This window comes from Aotus nancymaae, unplaced genomic scaffold (genome assembly GCF_030222135.1).
Source record: "Aotus nancymaae isolate 86718 unplaced genomic scaffold, 86718_ANA_hifiasm-v0.15.2.pri h1tg000108l, whole genome shotgun sequence".
NCBI classification, from domain to species: domain Eukaryota; kingdom Metazoa; phylum Chordata; class Mammalia; order Primates; family Aotidae; genus Aotus; species Aotus nancymaae.
In genome coordinates, this window is record NW_026988523.1 from 16,863,729 (window position 1) to 16,886,445 (window position 22,717).

Below are 22,717 nucleotides of genomic sequence, written 5' to 3' on the forward strand. Positions count from 1 at the left end.
CTCTCATTAAGCAAAAAAAAACTGAGCCATCAGAGGCCAAGCGCAGTGGTTCATGCCTGTAATCCCAGCACTTTGGGAGGCTAAGGCGGGCGGATCACCTGAGGTCCGGAGTTCAAGACAAGCCTGGCCAACATGGTGAAATCCTGTCTTTACTAATAATTAAAAAAATTAGCCAGGCATGGTGGTGGATGCCTGTAATCCCAGCTACTTGGGAGGCTGAGGCAGGAGAATTGCTTGACCCCAGGAGGCAGAGGTTGCAGTGAGCCAAGATCGCACCACTGTATTCCAGCCTGACTGACAGAGTGAAAGTCTGTCTCAAAAAATAAAAAAAAGGCCATCAGAGAAGAGTAGACTGGGGTCCTCACCACACCCAAACAGACTTTTCTTCTGGGGACAGCTCCAAGAGATTAACTGGGGACTTTCTCTGGACAATATGCAAAGAGAATCATTGAGCATTGGGCCTATTCATTCCCTCGTATTCCTCTCCCGGAAGAAGAGGGTAAGCTTCAACCACCTGTCCCCTTTCATATTTTGTATGGCTCCTGTGCACACATGTACACATAATTATTATGCTTTCTCTTGTTAACCTGTTTTTTTTTGAAACAGAGTTGTCAGCTGTAACACTTTATGATGGAGAAGAAAGGGATTCCCCCTTTCTGCCCATACCACACACATCTATTCACCCTGATTAGGTGGGATTACCTGACTCTGAAAGTTTACATTCCTAGGGTTTGTTTTGCAGGGGGAGGGGGGTGAGCGGTGGATTGAAGAGTTCCAGACAATCTCTGTCTTCTAAGCTGTGAAAAAGGTACAATTTAATTAGGCAATTAGGGAAACCAACAATGGGACCAAAGAAAGACGAAGGTAGCTGGCTACCAATGGTTTGTTTATCCTAGGTTCCCTAAATTCAAGAGAGAACAAAAAGAAAACCCTCCAGCCAGGCGCAGTGGTTCACACCTGTAATCCCAGCACTTTGAGAGGCCGAGGCACATGCCTGTAATCCCAGCTATTCAGGAGGCTAAGGCAGGAAAATCGCTTGAATCCGGGAGGCAGAGATTGCAGTGAGCCGAGATCATGCCACTGCATTCCAGTCTGGGTGACAGAGCAAGACTCTGCCTCGGGGAAAAAAAAAATCTCCAAGTTTCTTTCTAGATTCTATTATTCCAGATTAGAAGAACAAGAAGAAAAGGTGTAGGGTTACCTGGTAATGAAGATTGTGCTTGTGATCAAACACTCTCCTAGGGTTACATATACAACATTATTTTGGAAATCTAGCTAATGCAATTGGGCAAGAAAGTAGAATAATCAATGTAAATATAGAAAAAGATCAAATTATTTGTATTTTCAAATTGTGATCGTATACTATCAAAGCAACTCTAATAAAAAAATACTATTAAAATTGATAAATGAATTTGGTAAGGAGACTGCAAATATGAGTAACTCCTTTGTAGTAGCAATAACTACCTAAAAATATAATCATTAAACCTTTTTGTAATAAAAATAAAAGCTACAAAACACAGAATTAGATTTATTATAAAAGGTATAAGACCCGTATACTATAAAATCATAATGAGAACCTAAAACAAGATTTGATTAAATTTATAGGTATATTCTTAAATGAAAAGTCTTAATATTTAACATTTTCCTAATTTATATGTAAAGTATGCAATTACATAATTTCAAAATGAATCTCATTTGTACTTCCTGTTTCCATTATAGAACCAGATACAATTAAAGTTTCTATAGAACAGCATATGTCAAAGAAAGGTCATGAAATTCTAAGAAGAATCAGTGAAGGGGGGACTTGTCCTATCAGATAATAAAATTTACTCAAAAAGCAAATTGTTGTATTATTGGCACAAACAAACAGATTAGTAGAACAGAAGGGCAAGTCCAGAAGCAGATCCAACTCTGCAAGAATATTTGTTATATAGCAAAGATGACAGTTTAGCTGAAGGACATTCAGAGTTTGCTTCATACATGGTATTTAGTAACTGACAACTCAATTGGGAAGAAAGACTTATATTTTAAAATTCCATATGATTTAGAGACCCCTATGTAAAAAATGGTTAAAAAATGCCAGAATAATTTAGGAAAATATATGTAAATATAGGATGGAGTGATCTTCTGAAGTGAGAAGGGAGACCGGGGGGTCTTAAAGAAATTAATTATTTCTGATTACATAAAAATGTTATAAAAGTTACATAAACAAAGTGAAAAGATGGCATGTTGGGAAAATAGTGTGTGTGTGGGGATCCGTATGTGTGTGTGTGTATGTGTGTGTGTGTGTGTGTGTGTAACCTCTCTGTCTCTATGTGGGTGTGTCTTTTCCAGATAATTCATAGAACTTCTATTTCTTTATGTGTATGTATGTAAATACAGGAAAAGAAAGGCGCACACACAAATAGATTTTATAAAATACCTAGAAAAGACACACAATCTTATTTAAAGAAGGCTAAACATATGACTAGGCAATCCAAAAAGAGAAAAAGCAAAAAAATTACCTATAAAGGGAAATATGCTGACTAAAATTAGGAAGAAACATATACTCTCATATCTTGCTGGAAGGGATGTGAATTGCTACAATCTCTTTGGAATGCAACTTGCAACATCTATTAAAGCTAAAAGATCCATATCCTTTCCACCACCATTCCATTTTGGTAAACCTCAAAATTCTAGAAAAGTAAAAGTATGCATATGTAAGAAGATACGTACAAGAATGTTACTTACACCATTGTATACAGTGGCAAAACAAAAACCTGGAAACAATTTGGATGCCTAATAGTGACATGGTTAAATAAATTATGGTACAGTCACAATACAAAATGTAATCTAGCTTTCAAAATAATAAATTATGCTATCCTACTAGCTTGAAGGAATATCTTTAATATAGCTTTAACTGTAAAAAGCAAGTTACTGAACACTACAAATATTTAGAAATGAGAGAGAGAAAACTTTGAAGATACCCATAGAAGAAAATATTTTAGTTTTCGCAAGTCGAAGGAACTATAGAACTACTAAAAATGTCAGAGAACTACAAAAAGAAGAGTTAAATCTGCTACACTGCTACAAATCTTGATCCTAAGGTGCCTGTTTTCATCAGTATGTGCCATCAAAGACCTAAGAGCATAACAACCACAATATTAAATTCAGGAATGGTACATCAGAAACACAAGAAAAAATAATGGAGAAAATCTCAAAATACAGAGAAAAGAAAATCAATATGTTTTAATAATAAAACGGGAAGTGAACCTTGGCAAAGACTTAGAGATTACATGCTGTACAACCATTCATTCATTCATCTATACATTAAATGTTTACTGAAAGCAAGGGATATAGAGATGAGAAGCAGGCAAAGAACTATATAAGTATCCTAGTAGAACTGTATTAAAAAGACACCCTTGGCAGGTGCAATGGCTCAAGCCTGTAATTCCAGCACTTTGGGAGGCCAAGGCAGGTGGATCATGAAGTCAGGAGTTCAAGACCAGCCTGACCAACATGGTGAAACCCCGTCTCTACTAAAAATACAAAAATTAGCCGAGCATGGTAGCACATGCCTGTAATCCCAGCTACTCAGGAGACTGAGGCATTAGAATTGCTTGAACCCGGGGTTGCAGTTGAGCCAAGATCACGCCACTGCACTCCATCTTGGGCAACAGAGCAAGATTGTGTCTCAAAACAAAACAAAACAAAAACCTTAAATTTTACCTAGGAGAATAACAGAAAATTTCCTAAAGAAGTTGGTCTCACGCCTGTAATCCCAGCACTTTGGGAGGCCGAGGCGGGTGGATCACGAGGTCAAGAGATCGAGACCATCCTGGTCAACATGGTGAAACCCCATCTCTACTAAAAATACAAAAAATTAGCTGGGCATGGTGGTGCGTGCCTGTAATCCCAGCTACTCAGGAGGCTGAGGCAGGAGAATTGCCTGAACCCAGGAGGCGGAGGTTGCAGTGAGCCGAGATCGCGCCATTGAACTCCAGCCTGGGTAACAAAGAGCGAAACTCCATCTCAAAAAAAAAAAAAGAAGTTGGTATTTGAAATTTAGGATGTTTAAATGTTCTCAAAGAGGAAAAAGGCCATGAGGAAGGGGATAGGGATTGACTGGGAACTTCCAGAAAAAGGGAAGAGACGGTGCAAATGTGAAAATGCATGAGAAAACATGCCTTGGATAGAGAGGGGAGGTTAAGTATCAACTCTGCTAAGAAGAATGTTTCAAATGTTTCTCTCCAGGTAGAGTTTATCTGCGTATGTCCTAGATTTTTCTCCTTGGATCAAATCCTTTCCAACAGGTCTACGGTTCAGCTGTAGAACATTCATCCCAATCAAGTTCAGTGGAGGATAATCAGGAAAAGTGGCCCTGCCTGACTTAAATCAGAGCAGGGCAAAGAATGGAACTTTCTTTTTCTTTCTTTTGTTTTCTCTGTCTCTTTACCAGATACACACAAATAGAGTAGGCTGAAAACATCTGTCTAGAGTCCTTAAGGCACTACAGGCTCACACTCTTAAGTTGCAAGCATGACAATGTATTGGAACTTAAAAATGCTGATGTTTCTTCCCTGTGAGAAATACTACTGAAAAAAGGCAATTTAATTGTAAACTACTTCAATTTAGACCCAAAGGTAACAACACATTGCCTTTTGTTTGTAGGGACAGGGTTGGAATAATTAAGTACCTTTATGAAGTGAAATTCTGGAAAAATGAAACGCTGAGAGATATGATAGGGAAAATTCTGTTCAACAATAGACTGTGGATAGCTTAACTTTCAGAAGTGTCACAGGTTTGATCTAAGGAAGCAACACCACTTGATAAAAATGCTAATGCCTTTTAGCTTCTAAAGAAGAAGGTGTAATAAAATAACCAGAAAATTTCTGCTAGCAGTACAGTTTCAGATATGTCTATACTAATAGCATGGACTTATCAGAGTAAGACAGGAATGAAGGCTTTTTAGGGCTTCTATTTTCTGTGTTAATATATGAAAAGGACGGCTAAATCAGCACTGTGTGACTTCACAGGGAAAAATATGGATTTGTGGAATGACATTTCTAGAAAAGGCAATCTGGAGAACGTTTTATTGTTCAGATTTTAAGGATGTTATTATTTAGTGTACTTATATAATCCATTAACTAGTGCCTGTGATGGTACAGTACGGCCAGATACATAGTTGGGAGACAGAAAGGGGTGCTTTCTGAATCTTGTTCAGTATTTCTCAAAGTGTAGCTGAGGAAGCAGCTACAACACAGTCACCTAGGATGTTTGTCCAAAGTTTCAGATTCTGATTCCCAGCACTCAGAAAGTCTGATTCAATATTTGGAGCAGGAATCAGAAGCTAACACTTTTAACAAGTATATAGGTTGATTCTGATGCAGGGAGAAACACTGATGTACGTGGTAATGGTACAGGACAAATGATAACCACTATGGACTGTGTAGCCTCTTAGGATACTATTCTAGTGAATAAATTTGTTGATTTCATAAAACTATTATCACTGATTTCTGTTACATTAATAAATCTAACAATTATGCTGTATCTTGCTGCTAATTAATATAGCTGTATAGTTCTCTAAAGGGCTTTACACAAAAAGGGAGGTTTTCAATACTTCTATCAAAAGATCACTCTATAACAATCACAGTTCAATACATTTATAGACTACCAAAACTTTTCAAAAAATATCTTTTAAATAATGTCCTTTTAATGAAAGGTCCTTAAGGGGATACTACTCTCCAAGATTTTTTTTTTCTAGTAAAATCATGTCTCATGCCTTTTCTCTGGTATAGGAAGCACATGCTTTACCATAAGCCTGTAGTCCTAACCCATGTACCCCACACACACAGTTTTTAAAACAAGTCAAGACCTTAAATATTTTACCTTATGTTCTAATAAAAAGTGATCAAAGTAATAAATACCGAAATAATAATGCCTTTGTTAGAGTGACTCTTACATGGACATAGACATAGAATTCATCTATTACATGGGATGTATAATTATTACAATTTGTTATGACAGAATCAATTAAAATCTATTATTATGTGACAGCTGACTAGACATGAAAATAATCTAATTACATTACAACAGATATCAGTATCCACTGAAACAAAATAATATATGTACTGTGTACATATGAACATGTACACAAGTACATGTACTTGTGTATATATATGTATATATGTGTGTGTATACACACATACATATATACATATATAATTTAAGGCTTATTAATGCAAGATACTTACTACTATTAATAATGTAGCTTGGAATCATTTTACCTTTTAATATTGCTGCTGAAATTCCAGTGGTAGCACGAAATAAGGGGGGAAAAAAAGCAAATGCATTAAAGAGTTACATGAAATAGTAATTGGCCTACGTTAGATGTACCTAAATGCGTATTTGCAGGCAAGAAGATCTGAGTTTAGAAAAGAGCCCAGGAAAAAAAAAATCAGTTATACAGAGGATTTAAGATTAGAAAACCTGTGTATTCTGTTCTGTTTCCATGTATACACTGTTATATACAAACATCCTACTCACTCACTCCATTGCTCTTTCTTGACATAAATGCTCTTAAATAATTGACATTTCAAAAAATCTCAACGAATAAAGCAATACAAGAAGCCAAAATTAGGCTAGCATGATTATGTTAGCATGATCATCACCAAACTTTTTTTTTGAAAAATGTCCCACTTGGAAGTCACACTGAATTGAATCAGATTCCTACATATCTATCAAACACTCCAGGGATATAACAATCCTGTACTATTATACAACTTCATGTATTTAAGGGTATGGGAGGACTTCAGCTCTCTCTATGGGTCTCTCCATCGGACAGGAAAGACTGCTACCACAAGCAAGATCACAGCCTGGGTCTGAAGGCTCATCTTCCCTCATTTCTCGACTCTATCCCTGGGTGTGAAACTATGTAAGAATGCTAGTAAGTCCTTGCATTTATACAGTAATTTGGGTTTCAAAGAGATTTCAAATTACTAACAAACATTTTGGTCTAGAGACGACTATCTACTCTCATAAATTAACACAAGCTATCTTGTTTTTCAGAAACGGCCGTTGGTAACTCTTATAAATATCCATGTGATAAACTTAGATCTCATTGGGAATAAGCTGCTAGACTTCTATTGCCTTCACCAAGACAGTAGTCATTTGATTATAGGTGGCCTGTTGAGACCAACTACTGTCTATATTGTATACAACATTCTATGTATGTCTTCTTATTCCTTATAAAACGGTGAATATTTCTGGATGTTAAAATGGCTTTAACATCCAGAAGTACTCTCTTGTATTTTTATCAACTGAACAGACTCATGAAAAAAATTACAAATTACACATAAAAATATATTTCTAAAAACATCCTAATTCAGAAAACAAAGCAAAATGTTTTATTCTTATTTCTCAAAGAAAAATATATTTTGAAATCATCTTCTAAAAATTTTACTTTTACCAGTGAACCAAAAAAAATTTTGTGTTATTCATTCTTGTTATCAAACTAGCAAAATCAATACTAAGTTGCATTATAAAAAACAAATGGTATTTTACTCTTACCTCGATCTTTTGCTTTATCAGAAAGGAGCACTTCTACCTCCTCATATTCCCGGATGGCATCCAGTATGATACTTCCTTCTTTGCTGAATAAGAACAGCATGGGGATCTTGATGTCATCCGTATCCTTTCCATCACCTGCCATCTGGAACAGAGGGGCAGTATCACTGCTGCTCCCCTCATTGTCATCTAGCCAGAAAATAAATACAGCAAACATCAAAACCCCCAGCCATTAAAAAGATCTATCTACCAGTTGCTACTGATTTTTACAATGACAGAATTAATTTTATGCATCAAGAATCATAAAAACAAACATAACTTTTAGACCCACTAATTCTCATAGAAATGTATCCAAAGGAAATAATACAAAAGAAGCAAAAAGCTCTATGCCCAAAGAATTTTACTAGTTATAACTGTAAACAACTGTATACCATTATAAGTAAATTATAATGACCTACTTGATAGGACTCACAGAATAACAATGCATTAAAAAAGTAGAATCCAGAATTCTATGATTATGACTATAAAAATTTCATATGCTTATGGAAAAGCCTAGAAATGAAAAAATTCAATGACTTGGAGTATAGTGATAGAAGTATGAATGAATTTTATTGTTTAAAATTTCCACCAGTGGCATGATTACACTGTTTTACCAAACTAAATACGGATAGTTCTTTTTTATGTAATGCACACAAAGAATAGTTATGACTATAGTGCTTTTTCCTCTATAAGCTGAACTAATCAGTATTGCTATTTTGCACTGGTTAAATAACAGTAGTAGGACTACTAATAGTAGTAGTACTAGTAACATGCTGTTTTTCTGGAGACAACAATCATGGCCACCTCCAGCTCGCAGAAGAAACTGTCTGTCCCGTCTCAGGGGACTTGCTGTCACAGTTCCTGCTAAGTGCAGAATGTATGACCGATCCTCTTAGTAATAACTGATTAGACAAAAGATGGCTACGTGACTCTGAGTCTCTGGGGGGGACATGAAGCTGGCACACAGAAAGACTGTTTCAGTTAGCAGGGCAATTTGTTATTTCAGTGGAAAAAGATCCAAGGGGATAAAGATCTGCTAACAATACTGTAAATACTGTTATAGCAGTACTTATCCTATGCCTGCGATTTTGCCAAGAAATTTTATACATATTATCTTGAAACCTTACAATCACCTAAAAGATATTTATTATCACTTTCACTAGAGCTCAAAAATTATTCTACTAAATAGACAGATTAAAAAACTGAAGCTGGGCCAAGGTTACACTGCAATTTTGTGGTAGAGCCAGGAACCATGCTCTCATGTGTCTGCCTCCAAAGCCTGCGTCTTTGTGGAGTAATGGAAATTCTCATTGGCTCCCCACTGGAGGTGGCACAGTGTAATTCTTACCCTTTAGGGGTGATGGATCTCATGGGCACATTTTCTTATCCATGGTACTGAACGTTTTTACCACTCAGTCCTACCTCACCCTCACACCTAACCCCAAATATTTTGACTGACATTAATATACAGAAACTCAAGTCCAGACATTTAAAAAATATGTTAGACATCTAGAAATTAAGAGTCATTGAATTACCTATCCTTTATGTTGTCTAGGTGAGGTAAAAAAGAAATATGACAAACTCTTTGATAAAATTTTAGAAAATAAAAGAAAAAAAATCCTAAAAATTATCTACCCGTAAGTCAACACAATGACATGGAGGATTTCTTACCAATAACAATGCCACCAATGGCTCCGGCATTCTGGATGTTGCGTGCCTTTTCTGCAAACATGCACTGTCCTCTTTGTATCAGTGCGATTTTTCCCATCACTGCCTCAGGGTTAGTAAGCTCTGAACAACCATTGTATGGTTTACTGCTTGCAACAAATCCTCTTGTCTGTCAGAAATCAAACTAACTTAAATACTTTAGTCTTCTCATTAAACCTCAATATCTAGAGCTTTAAGAGAACTATAACTCATTTCTTTTCTAATGATAACATATCTAATATATATTCAGCATAAATTTGTTTTCAACATTTTGCATATCACACTATTCAATCAATGTTTCTAGTGAGCATTTTTACATAAACTACAAAATCTGATACTTATAATGACCCTGAGCAAAACAATACAAATAACATTTCCATTTCTCATATGGGGAAATTGAGACTCAGGTTATGCATTTGCTCACAATGTTAACACAAGTTAGTAAGTGGCAAAGTTAGGATCTATAGGCAGATTCACTACATTTATAATAGCTGGGAACCAATTTGAAATGTGCACTGGTAACCAGAAAGGTTTTTGAAAGAGGAAAAAAAATGGACTTAGTCTATATGGATCTCCAAGCAGTTATTTTTCCCAGAAAAATTAAATCCACCAAGGAAACTGATTTTTTAAAGACATTACTATAAAGATGTTTTAATATCCTTCATTCTCCTAAAACGTAAATTCCCTAAGGGCATGGATCTTCATTGGTTTTGTAAACTGATATAGCAAGCAGTGCACAGACTATACAGCAGGCACTCAATCGACAGCTGAATGAATCAATCTGTATAGCTTCTACATGGTTTAAAATACACAGGAGAAAAAAGTCTAAATTAGGAGTAATAGAGTGAAAAGAACATTGGCTTTAGATTGTCATGATAATTGGGCTCTAGTCCCAGCTCTGCAATCAATTAATTAGATGAACTTGTGAATTGTTTAGTTATGTCTTTGTTGTCTACATTATAACTATAGAGGATGGACTAGCTTAGTGATCTTCAAAGTTTGCCCAGTGGAACCTCAGGGTCCCAGCCTTTCTCCAGAGCTTCTGTGCTTTTAGCTGTTTTCTACGTTAAGCTCCTGGGTTAGATTTTTGTTCAAAGAAAGATCCTAATGGCTTTTAGAAAGCCTAAAGTTTTTAGATCAATTAAAGGTACTGAATTAGAAAATAGACCAAGAAATTGGATATAACCTCAATAATATTTTGGTTAAAATTCTATAAGCATGTTAAATATGTAAATTATGACTCAAAGTTTTCAAGATATGCTTTTACTTTACTTAAATCCAGGAGACTATTTCGGTGTTTAAAATACATTAAAATTACTAAATTAGAGAAGAGACTAAGAAATGAGGCAATACTTAACATTTTAAATTCAGTTTCAAAAACTATATTTTAAGTATACATACCTCTTTATGTTTAGACAAATCCAACCCAAATTGAGCTGGTCCAGCAGTCAATACTACCCTGCCAAAAAATGGGTGGGAAACAATTTGTACAGCTCGTGGAGGCAGCTGCTGTTCTTTTTGTTGCTGACTTGACAATTCAATCATCTCCTGCATGAACCTCAACCCATCTTCAGCATCAATTGAACTAGCAGCCTATGAAAAAAACAGATTCATTTTATCCTTCCTTTCTGGAAACTTCCACCAATTTTTTGACTTCCTAAAGACACTGTACTGTAGTATTCTACTCTAAAACTTCTTTCACTTTAGATCACCACCAAGTATTTATGACCTTATTTGTCCTCAAAAATAATACTTTTAGAAATAATATTTCTGAAAATATCTGTATTTTTTTTTAATCAATGTCATTTTCACTATTCTATAAACCATTTTTGATTCAGATTGAGAACAGGACTTCTACCAAGTGCTCAAATGCTCATTTTTCTTATTTTCCCCACTGGCTTTCCCTCTGAAGAAATAAACCTCATACCTGACCCACACTTTCCCTCCTTGAAATAGTGAACAACCAGATTCAATTTGATTCAAAACTTATGTGTCAAGCACTTATTCCATCTCAGCACTTGCCTAGGCACTGGAGAGACAGTCCTTAATCAGTTTGTGTCTGGAGGAGAAAGACATGTAAAGTTAGCTATGATAAAACTTCTCAAGTGGGAAAGTGGAAAAGAGCACAGACCAGGGAACAACTGATTCTGCTTGTGTGTTCCTGGGAAAGATTTAGAATGACATTTGAATTGAGTCTTAACAAAGGGAAAGTTGAATGACTGACTATAATAGAAAAAAGAAGATGATTCCTTACACTTTACAGGAAAAATCAAGACATGATAGGAGTTAGAGGATGGGAAAGGACAGAGAGAAACTGGGAGACAGAGAAAAGTTAAAACCTACCCTGAAATTTCTAACTTTGATAACTTACAGAATGATGATAGGTTGTACTGATAGGGAGAACCAAAGAAGGAAAAAGGTTGAGGTGAGGGCAGAAAGAGGGTAAACAAGAAAGAGATAATTCAAGTTTGGACAGATTGAGATTGAGATATAAGACGTATGACAGGTAGATGAAAGCTGAATTTAGTATTAAAGTTAGGAATCAGGATTCATATACATATCTAAGAAGTCATATGTATAAAGACGGTAACTAAGCTTATAGAAATAGGTGAAACCGCTGAAGAAGAGTATATAGAGAAAAGACTATCATCTAGATTCTTGGAAACTGTTTACACTGAGAGGTTGGGCCAAGGAGAGCTACAAAGCAATAAACAGAGAAGTAGAAGAACTTTGTTGCTGACATATCCTGGAAGCCAAGAAGGGAAAATGTTTTATGAAGGGTTCAGCCAATAGTTACAGAAAAGTTAAATCACAGAAGGATTAAGAGGCCACTTGGTGGTTAACAATGTCATTGGCAGCCTAACTAAGTAAAAGCACTGTCACAAGAGATGTCATTCCCACTATTGGGAGTGAGGGCAAATCAAACATAAGGAAGAGGAACACTCTTAAAAGAAGGAAGAATGTGGCAAGAAGATGGATGAGATGAAAACTTGAGGGTGTGATGCAGTTGTGGGAGGGCTGAATTTGAGATTAAGGGATACCTGAATATGGTTCTAGGTTAAAAATTACTCAGTAAACTATGTGGTTTTCTCAGAATCAATATACTAATAAGGTAAATAATTTAAAGACTTCATGTTATAAAAACTTTTAAAGTAAAAATCAGTAACAATTTCTTAAAAAGACATGTTATCTTTCCTAGGCACAGACAAATAAACGCCTATGATGAACAAAATACTTAAGACTCAGGTCAGGTGCACGTGTATTCACCTAGTCAAGAGTTGCAGGTAGCAACAGCAATCCTCGCTTTGGATCGAGTTGTAAAGCCCAAAACGAAAACAGCCAAGAGATTCCTTGAGAAGAGAGAACTGAAACTCAATGAAAATATTAAAAATGCCATGCTGATTGAAGGGGGAAATGCAAATGCAACAGTGACACAAGTACTTAAAGATGTGCATGCACTGAAAAAACCACACGGTATACTGTATAAAAAGAAAAATATTACAAGACCTTTTCAGAATCAGACATCACTGGAATTCTTTTCAAATAAGTCTGACTGTTCTTTATTCATGTTTGGCTCCCATAACAAGAAGTGGCCAAATAATCTAGTCAAAGGTCATGTGTATGACTACCATGTGCTGGGTATGATTGAATTAGGTATTGAGAATTTTGTCTCTCTAAAAGACATTAATAGAACAGTAAATGTCCTGAGGGAACAAAACCCATGCTAGTATTTGCTGGTGATGATTTCGATGTAACAGAAGATTATAGAAGACTAAAAAGTCTTTTTACTGATTTCTTCAGAGGCCCTACACTATCAAGTATCCGCCTGGCTGGATTAGAGTATATTCTACACTTCACTGCACTGAATGGGAGGATTTACTTTAGAAGCTATAAGCTGCTGTTAAAGAAATCTGGTTGCTGAACACCACAGATTGCATTGGAAGAAATGGGACCCTAATTGGATCTGATTCTGAGGAGGACACACCTGGCATCAGATGACTTTTATAAATTATCTATGAAAATGCCAAAAGCTCTCAAGCCAAAAAGAAGAAAAATATCTCCCATGATACTTTTGGTACAACTTATGGAAGGATTCATATGCAGAAGCAAGACCTAAGCAAACTACAAACCAGGAAAATGAAGGGGGTGAAGAAGCGACCTGCAGAAAGGATAACAGAAGACCAGGAGAAAAGGTCAAAAAGAATTTTAAAAATTAATGGAATTTAAAAAAAAAAAAGACTCAGTAGCTCTTTGGAAACTAAAATGATGTAAAACAGAGATATGAATATTAAAACTAATTACTAGCTTTTCAAGTTACATTGTAAATAAAATAGAGGAAAGCCAATGGACTGAGAAACAGAAAACTTACGATTTGAGTCCTACATTTGACTATATTAACTTCAGCAAATTACCCAACCTCTCTCTGATTCATTTAATTGCTTTATAGTATAAAGGAGTTGAATTAGATGACTCTCTAAGATACTTCCAAGTCCTAAAATTCTCATTCTCTCACTTTAAACAATATATTTAAAGTGTTTAAAAAGTTGAATGCCAGTATCTTATTAAAGCTAATGCGACCAAAGAAAGCAGGGTGGAGACGGTATCTAATTAGTGTAGCAATGTCTTACTTGGATTGCATGTTGGACCAACTGGACTCTCCCATCTTTGAGGTGAATCAAACTCACCCCCATCTTCTTCAGGATTTCTAAATGCTCAGGGTTAGTGGCCATGAAATCTCTGGCTCTCAGAGGGGGTTTAGCTCCACTCCTGAAACTCTCCTCTCTGCTAAAAGTAATTACAGGCAAGGCTTAAAAAACTATGAGTTACAATTGGCAAAAAAATACATGCCAAATAAAAATAATGTTACTTGCAAAATTGCTAGTTTTAGAACTAGTGAAACTGGAATAACTGGAAACAAGTATTTTCTTACATATAATTTAGGTTAACAAGTGGTATAACTTTCAAATATAACATTTTCTAGTTATAAAAGTATGTCTATTATCTACATAAGGCACTATTAGTCAACAGAACGCTATTTAAAGGTACAAAACAAGTTGGCTTGGGGATTTGTTACTATTGATGTTATCCTTTAAAAACACAGATTTTTCTCCCAATATTTTAAAATCAAATCAATACTTGCATCAGTGAATAACAACATTTATGTAAAAACAATTTTTAAAAAAATCCTTGCAATGGCCTTTTGAATATAACCATTCGTCAGAAAATGAACTCATTAAGCCCAACAATTTTAACAAGCAAGAATAAGTACTCCCTCAAAAAATCAAATCAAAACAAACAAAATACCTGTATTTTCACTAAACAGAAACTATAGACAAAAGGAAATCTTTTTTTTTTTTGAGACGGAGTTTCACTCTTGTTACCCAGGCTGGAGCGCAATGGCGCGATCTCGGCTCACCGCAACCTCCGCCTCCTGGGTTCAGGCAATTCTCCTGCCTCAGCCTCCTGAGTAGCTGGGATTACAGGCACGTGCCACCATGCCCAGCTAATTTTTTGTATTTTTAGTAGAGACGGGGTTTCACCATGTTGACCAGGATGGTCTCGATCTCTTGACCTCGTGATCCACCCACCTCGGCCTCCCAAAGTGCTGGGATTATAGGCGTGAGTCACCATGCCCAGTCAGAAAATATTTGATGAAACTATTCCATGAAAAATGACTTATAGAAATTAAAAACTGTTACATGCTGCCCACTATTATTACTTTAGTTCATAAAACAAAAGATATATTGAAAGGTTCCATAATAAAAAATATATTACTGCAAAACAAGCTTTACTATCTAACTTTACTAATAATTTTTATTTTAACCAGTGATAGGCTACTTACCTCAACATTTTTGGCCTACATGAATGTCTTCTTGGTGGTTGTTAAAGATCCCTAAGTTCTCTGTCATTTATTAAGAAATAACTTTGATATTAGCAAATATAAAATAATACATCTTACACTCTGATGATGCCTCTAGGACAGCTCTTATCCACCACATTTTTCAAGGGTTCACGAATACTTTGAGCATACAGTGGATCATTAGGGAAGAGGATCTGAGTATTTGGACAAGTCCAATCAAAGTTACTGTCATCCAGTTCTGTATATTCTGAGGTCTACAATATAAAAACATTTATGCATTTATATAAACAGAAATAATTATTTTACTTAACATAATTTTTAAAAGGAAACAGTTAATGAAATATATAAGTATATACAGGATGCAATAAAAGAAAACAAAATAAGAAAATGTATATATTTAGTTTCTTATCATACACATATTTATTATATTCTAGCCATGGATTACTCTTCACTTGGAAAAATAAAACATATAGAAATAAAAAGAGAATAAGACATTTAATTTAAAAACTCACTGTATTCTTCTTAGAGATGCTTTGATTTGTAGTAGATAGCCAAAGAGGTAACAGATGAGCTTCTGTTGTAAAGATGTAATCTTCTATGTCAAAAATAATGTCTTCTTTATCAGCAAATAACAGGTAAAGATATTTAAACATTTCAGCCAAGAAGAAAGAATCCATTCTAAAATAAAAAGTCACAAATAAATATAAATAGATAAAAATAATTTGAATGCCAACTATATGAAAGCCATAGAGTCAAGGTTAATAATCCTATCTATACCAATTTAGAAGTTCAAAGAACTACAGAATGTATCAATCTCCCAGGGGCAGAATAACTTTGACTCCAAGTATATTCCATGTTAATGAAAAAGACCAGAGGAACTGTTTACCACACCAATATACTGAATCTTGTCAATAATGCAGACAAGATTTTTCCACAGGCCTTTCAATGAAGGTAAGTTCTCCATTTCTTCTATAGAGAATCTACAGCAGGGAGGTAACTGATGAATTTTACTAGTGAGAATCATGTAAGAATCTTCAACGAAAGAAGTGGAAAAAGTCATAAAAATTTGATGGAATTTATTACGTAGCTATTTAAGTGATTTAAAAAGAAGGCTTTAAAGGTAAAGTTACATGAAAAAAGTACAATACAAAGTCACATGGGCTACAATTATAACATTCTAAATATTTATTTACCTGTTAAGAAGGGGATGTAGAGAAATAAAGAGAGTAAACTATATGTCTTTTTACATATGATTTAACATTATACTGTTTTAACAACAATTTAAGAAAAGTTAAATTAAAAGTGTCAGGAAAAGAGCACAGCTGGTAGATGGAGTCACAGTAACATCAAATTTAATTTACTATTCCCCAAAGCATCCTAGGTTTTGGCAGTAATAAATAACTTCTAGTTTACTGAACAGGTTGCACAGTTTCATACCTCTGGCCAAGCACAATTCCTGGCACATAGTAGGCACTCAATAAATGTTTACTAAGTTAAATACAAGTTTAAATAGCATGATTAAAGAATGAACTGGAGAGGCCGTAGAACACAGAGATAAGGAACATGGGCTTTGGAATTAGAAAGATCTTCTGCTAATTAGTTCTGCCACCATGAGGACATTATATAATGACTATGAGCTTCAGTTTATTCTTCAGTTAATTCTTCTTCAACAGAAGAATACTGTTATAAAGAATATAAAAATACACTCATGGCTTTGGTGTGAACACTAAATGAGATAGTAAATGTCAATTATTTGGCGTAGCATCTGGCATACATGAGATTGAAACTACAGTTATCATTTTTCCTACATATATAAAATTTTTTATTTTGGAACAAAAACTCACCTGTAATGTTTCAAAACATTTTTGGCTATTTTTGATATTAATCTTTTTAGACTATATAAAAACACTTTCCTGTTAATCTGAAATACATTTATCGTAATTTAACCTTTTCTGACGGACCAACAGTTATTACATGAGCAAATGCTATCCTGAGAACTGTAAGTAGATGAGGAGGATATTGATAATTAGCAAATACTATATAGACAATTTACAATTAAACAATTTGTAAATATTAGAAAAGAACAAGGCATGGTAAGATAACAACAATATGAATTGGGCAAAGCTACCAAGTAGAGTATCAGATCATATGATCTATTTTGTATTTTAAAATCATAAACATATATATAAATGGAAATACACAGGCATTAAAAGGTCTAGAAGCCTTTATAAAATTGCTAACAGTGGTAATCGTATGCAGGTAGGGGAGAGTGTCTTAGCAAATATTTTCCTATTATTTTTGCCATTTACATTCTTTTTAGTAATTATTATTAGGAAAATACAGATATTTCCATTGTGAAAAGTATGTGTGTGTGTGTGTGTGTCTGTGTAGATGATGGTGAGCTGGAGGATACTGACAGTGCCAGTAGAACTATAGGGTAATAACTGCATGCAAAGAGCATGTAACTGAAAGCTCTCAAGTGCAATGCCATGAGGCACTGGTTGTGGTCCAACCAAAATTCTTCTCAACAATTTGGATGAAAAAATGTTAGTCATGCTTATCTAAACTATAGATCATTAAAAACTGGTAGTTTAGCTAATGAGATTCAACCCCTAGACCAAAATCTAGAAACAAAACAAAATGAAATGAAATTTTGCTAAGTATAAAAATTCTAAGTTTATACTAAAATAAGAAAACTTGGCTGCTCAAGAACAGGGTGGAGAACATTTGCCAGCAGACCACACAGTTAAGTATGTGAAGCTAGTTGGTCACAAGCTCACTGTGAGCTGAATGTAATAAAGCTCCTAAAAAATCTAAAGCACATCTAATAACACAATATGATGAGGAAGGGTAGTTCTCAACCTTTTGTTTGGCTAAGCACATCTGAGAGGCGCAATGATCCCCTGAGGAACAGTGAGTCAATGAAGCAGTGGTCCTCAACTGGATAGAGGGTGGAAACTCATCAACCTCATAGAAAATTAGTGATCCTTTGCCTGAATCCAGACAGTTATTGTGCTGTTGTGCCAGACACATCTTGAGTATGGCTAATACTGGACATGACATTTTAAGTTATTGTATATACTGGAATACAATCAGAATAGGGCAATGTCAGTGGTAAGAGGTCCAGAAACAATGTCATAAAAGGAGTATTTGGTGGGGGGAAAAAAAAGAAGGATGTTACATTTTGAAAAATGGAACTCTAAACAGAAAATCATGTCTTCCTCTGTAATTCTTCAACCTGTTATCTCTTTTGTACTTTAGAATATATCACATGGTTATTTCTTTACACACCTATTACAAGTCATGGGGACACATGGACTGGTTCTATTTTATCTTTTTACCCCATACTTAAGTGCAGTGTGTGGCATATAGTAAGTGCCTAATTATTGTTCTTTAATGAACTGCCAGTATGGCATCATTGTCAAGAGCCAATCTGCCTAGATTAGAATTCTGACTTAATCTTACTACTGTGTGACCTTAGGCAAGTTCCCTAACTTCTCTCCCTTGGTTTCTTCACCTTTAAAATGAAGACTGTAATACTACACTTCAGAAGACTGTTGTAAGGGTCAAATTAGTTAAACATATAAAATGTTTAGAAGACTGAAGTGCAGAAAACAGTCAATAAATGTTACAGGCAAATACACAAGTTATCTGCTTTTATTTTTTGCTATTATCTGTATGCCTCCTTCCAGAAACCTAACCATTTCTCATTTGCTGTGGTTAGGGATGGAGATTCCAAGCATAATTAACCACTCTCTGAACACAAAGCGAAGAACTAAGGGACAACTCAATGGGTAGAAGATGAGTGCTGTGTTTCTCATGTCTTCAGTCTCGCTGCCTGGAACTTCTATTACATCTTTCTTCTTCTAATTCTTGCTTATCCTTGAGGGTACAGAATCCTTCAGGAACCCTTCGTTGACTATCACATCCCAACCTGTGTTTCATGCCCCTGTAATATGTTTCATAACATGTATACAATGTTTTAAAAGTCTGGTTGTTGGCCTGCCTTCAGTGATTCAAAGACAGAAAGGACATATCTTCTTATCTTTAATCCTCAAAAACTAGTAAGAGCCCTGGCACATAGGGGTCCTCAGCAAATATTTTTGGAATGAACACTCGCTAACCAAATGGACAAACAAGCTTTAGCATTCTTTTAGAGATGTGATAACCAGCGAAGTGCTCTTAGAATAAGCAGAATGCTTGTGAATTTCATATAGAGCACTTTTTATAGCTTGAATACTACATGCCATCTACATCTATCCAGTGTCTAATAAACAGAAACTACCACTGGTCTTTCCCACTCCTGCAAGTCAGCAACGGTAAGAGTACACACAGCTTTTGAGGAATTCTTGGCTGAACACAAATCATATTCCAGATCATTCATCATCTTGGTAATTTCTAACATCTTATGTAATAAAAAAGGAAACTATTATCAAAGAAGAAAAAAGCAACATTTTAGACAGTCCTAATACCAAGGTTCTGATATTTAACAATCATTCATTCATTCATTTAAAAATCATTTGAGCATCTACTATAAGCCAAACGCTATGATAAAAATATAAACTTTTCAAACAAATTAAGATTAGTCTATCCAACAGTTTAAAAAAGTAATCACAATGAACAAAGGTTTCGATCCTTTGTAAAAGAATTAAACTTATCTGAATCCTAAATGGTAGTTGCATTTTGTGTTGTTTCAGAGTGACCCTGAGGAAAGGGGATGGTAGTAATTGTTTTACCTGTCCTCATGACTTCCAGTACGAACATCCTTCATGGCAGCAAATCCGCAAGGCACTCTAGCATATTTATTTAAATTTTCAATAAGTGTTTTCCCTACTTCAAGGTAGTAAGGATCTCCTGTAGCCTATTAAAAAGGAGAATATATGTATACATATACATAGCGTATATATTACCACATATCCATTCATTTATCAAATATTTATTGAGTACCTACTAGGTGCCAGGCACTGTATCAGGCACTGGAACAAATTATACAGAACTGAGTTCTGAAAAAAAGCCATGAATCTGCTTTACAGAATTTCTTAAATATACAATTGTAAAATTTAACTATATAACCTTAGTTTTTAGATTAAATTTCTAATGCTCAGAAATGTTGCCTGATTGAGAAAAGGCAAGAGATATGTTTTAGAAAGCAATTCTAGAACATAAAATTTCTCTTTAAAGAAATGTTTACATACTATTTTTTAAAGAAAAAAAAACTTACATGTCAATTCTTGCATCATTCAATAATTCTATGGACTAGATGAGTAAGAACCACGATATATCCAACCATTATAACATAAAAAGGGGACTCTGAAAACTCAACTACTATTATAAAAGAGTGAGAGATGCGACAGAAAATGGGGGCTGAAAAGTAAAGTGGGGTATGTTTTCTTACTTTATATAAGAAGTAGGTACTTTCTGCAAATTCTGGTCGTAAAGGATGTTGAGCCCAGTGTACTCTGAAATCTGTGGTAAATGCCTGAACAAAACAACACACAAATAGGCATAAAAAATGTGATTAAATAAACAAGTAGTTCTAGAATATATATAAGTAAGTAAAAGGAATTAAAATAGCAATCATAACATTTCCATCAAAAACAGCAATTTTCATTGCTTAAAATAACAATTCATTTTGCAAAGGCTGCTATTTTTACCAGTTAAATGGATTATTTTTTAAATGATCATTCTGGCTATTAGCAAACACAGAAAAACTCAGTAATGAAACTCAGTAATGTCACTACATAGGTCCTGGTAGTCAACATAATTGTGTTTTCTTTTTATCCTTCTCTCTACTCTTTCCTCTTAATTATTCCTTCCCTAGTTCTCATATTTCTTTTTAAATTTTTTAAATCGACAAATAAAAGTGACATATATTTATGGTATATGACATGATGTTTGATATATGTATACACTATGAAATGGCTAAATAAAGCTCATTAACATATGCATTGTCTCATATCTTTTTTTGTGGCAAGAACACTTAATATCTCTTTTAGCAATGTGCAAACATAGATATTTCCTATTTTAGCTTATATTTTCTTTTATAATAGATTCAAATCATTTGTGGACTAAGACAGGGCATTATTTAAAAATAAATAAAATTACTCTATTTGAAATTTATTCAATAACATAATCAACTGGTTTTTAAAAGAAAATAAAAATAAAAGCAAACAAAAACTTTTATGGGAACTAAAGAAAAACTTCATTTGTGATAGATGTATCAGTTGAAACCTCAGTTTATTCTGTATGGATATGAATTTTCTACAATGCACAGTCCTACTCACCTGAAGGCTAATAAAACTATACTTTCCAAAACAAACACTTTAGGAACCATTCTAAGTTGGTGGAATGCTTAGATATCTCACAGAGGGTAGTCAATAAGCAGGGATAGAACAAGGCCATACACACATTTGGAAATTTTTAATGGTACATTTCTGGAAAGCCAAAAAGTATGCTATTAAAATCTTGTCATATCAAACTAGCAAGAATATTTATTACTAATATATAAAAACCAGGAAGAATAATTCTCAATCAGCATGAGGAAGAGATGGCATTCTCTACATTTCCAAGGGGCATGTGTGGACAACATAAGTATATTTAATATATATAGTTTTCATAAGACAAGCGTTAGAAAATAAAAAGTGACAAAATCTCCCTAGCTGGTAGGTATATATATGAGTTAGAATGACAAACTATTACAATGGCATAGGTTAGGAAGAGCTGAGAAGCACTAAGCTGGAAATTTTTTTTACGTAAAATTTAAAAAATGTCAGCATTACCCTAAATCAGACTTCTCTTAACACACAAAGAAAAGCAAAAAAAATATATAATACTGTACAAACCAAAAATAAACTATATAATAGGAAAAAAATGAAAAGAACCAACAAGACTTGAAGATGCCATTTTCTACCTTTAAATTAGCAACTAATGGTATATATGTGTACGTGTGTGTGTGTGTGTAAGATTATTCTAAAAATTATTTGCTTACCTCTGGTAGAAAATTGTGTTTTTTAATCACCTGATACAACATTTCATGAGTTTCAATAGCAGGTCTAATATCCCCCTTTAACACCTAGAAATCAACAACAATAAAATTATTTAATAAAATATGAGCTGATTTTTATCTCTAATCATTACATAAACAGAAAAATGTATACCAATACAATTCTGAACTGCAACTATGTTTTGTAGTTCAGTTTTACAGATCAAAAATGCACCTAATTAACATCATTGTCTTATGTTTATATTAAGAAAACAGAATTCTTTATACCTGCAAGCCTGGGAAAAAGGCAAGCAAAGCATCCATCCAAGTCCGAGCATTCAGCATTGGTTTGTGGATATGCACATCAAGTAGAAGAGGTGGCTGGCTAATGTACCTCATTATGGCATCATAGTGCTAAAAGATCACAACATGTGTTCATGAAAGTTAGATGGAAAAAGGGGTACCACTCTAAACACATTAAGTAGTACTGTATAGAAATTAAACTAGAATTGATATATAAATTCACTAATTAGCAATTTATATAAATATTTAAATTATTTTAGATGGAGATCTTTCTAAAATAT

At 34.5% G+C, this 22,717-nt stretch overlaps 1 protein-coding gene and 1 pseudogene across 10 annotated transcripts in view; one reads left to right on the forward strand and one right to left on the reverse strand.

Moving 5' to 3' along the window:
• The window catches only part of EDEM3 (ER degradation enhancing alpha-mannosidase like protein 3), a 67,432-nt gene that overhangs the window by 5,568 nt on the left and 39,147 nt on the right, over positions 1-22,717 (reverse strand). For 2 of the 10 annotated variants that reach the window (XM_021668064.2, XM_021668069.2), the window contains exons 10-20: positions 22,422-22,547; positions 22,140-22,223; positions 20,547-20,630; positions 19,888-20,012; positions 15,664-15,829; positions 15,251-15,405; positions 13,920-14,076; positions 10,693-10,884; positions 9,256-9,421; positions 7,549-7,734; positions 6,234-6,281 (exon numbers count right to left, since the gene is read on the reverse strand). In XM_021668064.2, coding sequence (XP_021523739.1) covers positions 6,234-6,281; positions 7,549-7,734; positions 9,256-9,421; positions 10,693-10,884; positions 13,920-14,076; positions 15,251-15,405; positions 15,664-15,829; positions 19,888-20,012; positions 20,547-20,630; positions 22,140-22,223; positions 22,422-22,547 — 1,489 coding nt within the window. The remainder of the gene's footprint in view (positions 1-6,233; positions 6,282-7,548; positions 7,735-9,255; positions 9,422-10,692; positions 10,885-13,919; positions 14,077-15,250; positions 15,406-15,663; positions 15,830-19,887; positions 20,013-20,546; positions 20,631-22,139; positions 22,224-22,421; positions 22,548-22,717) is intronic. The other 8 variants (XM_012444453.3, XM_012444457.3, XM_021668068.2 and 5 more) reach the window with 8 other exon arrangements.
• LOC105711530 (ribosome production factor 2 homolog) lies at positions 11,791-13,623 on the forward strand (annotated as a pseudogene).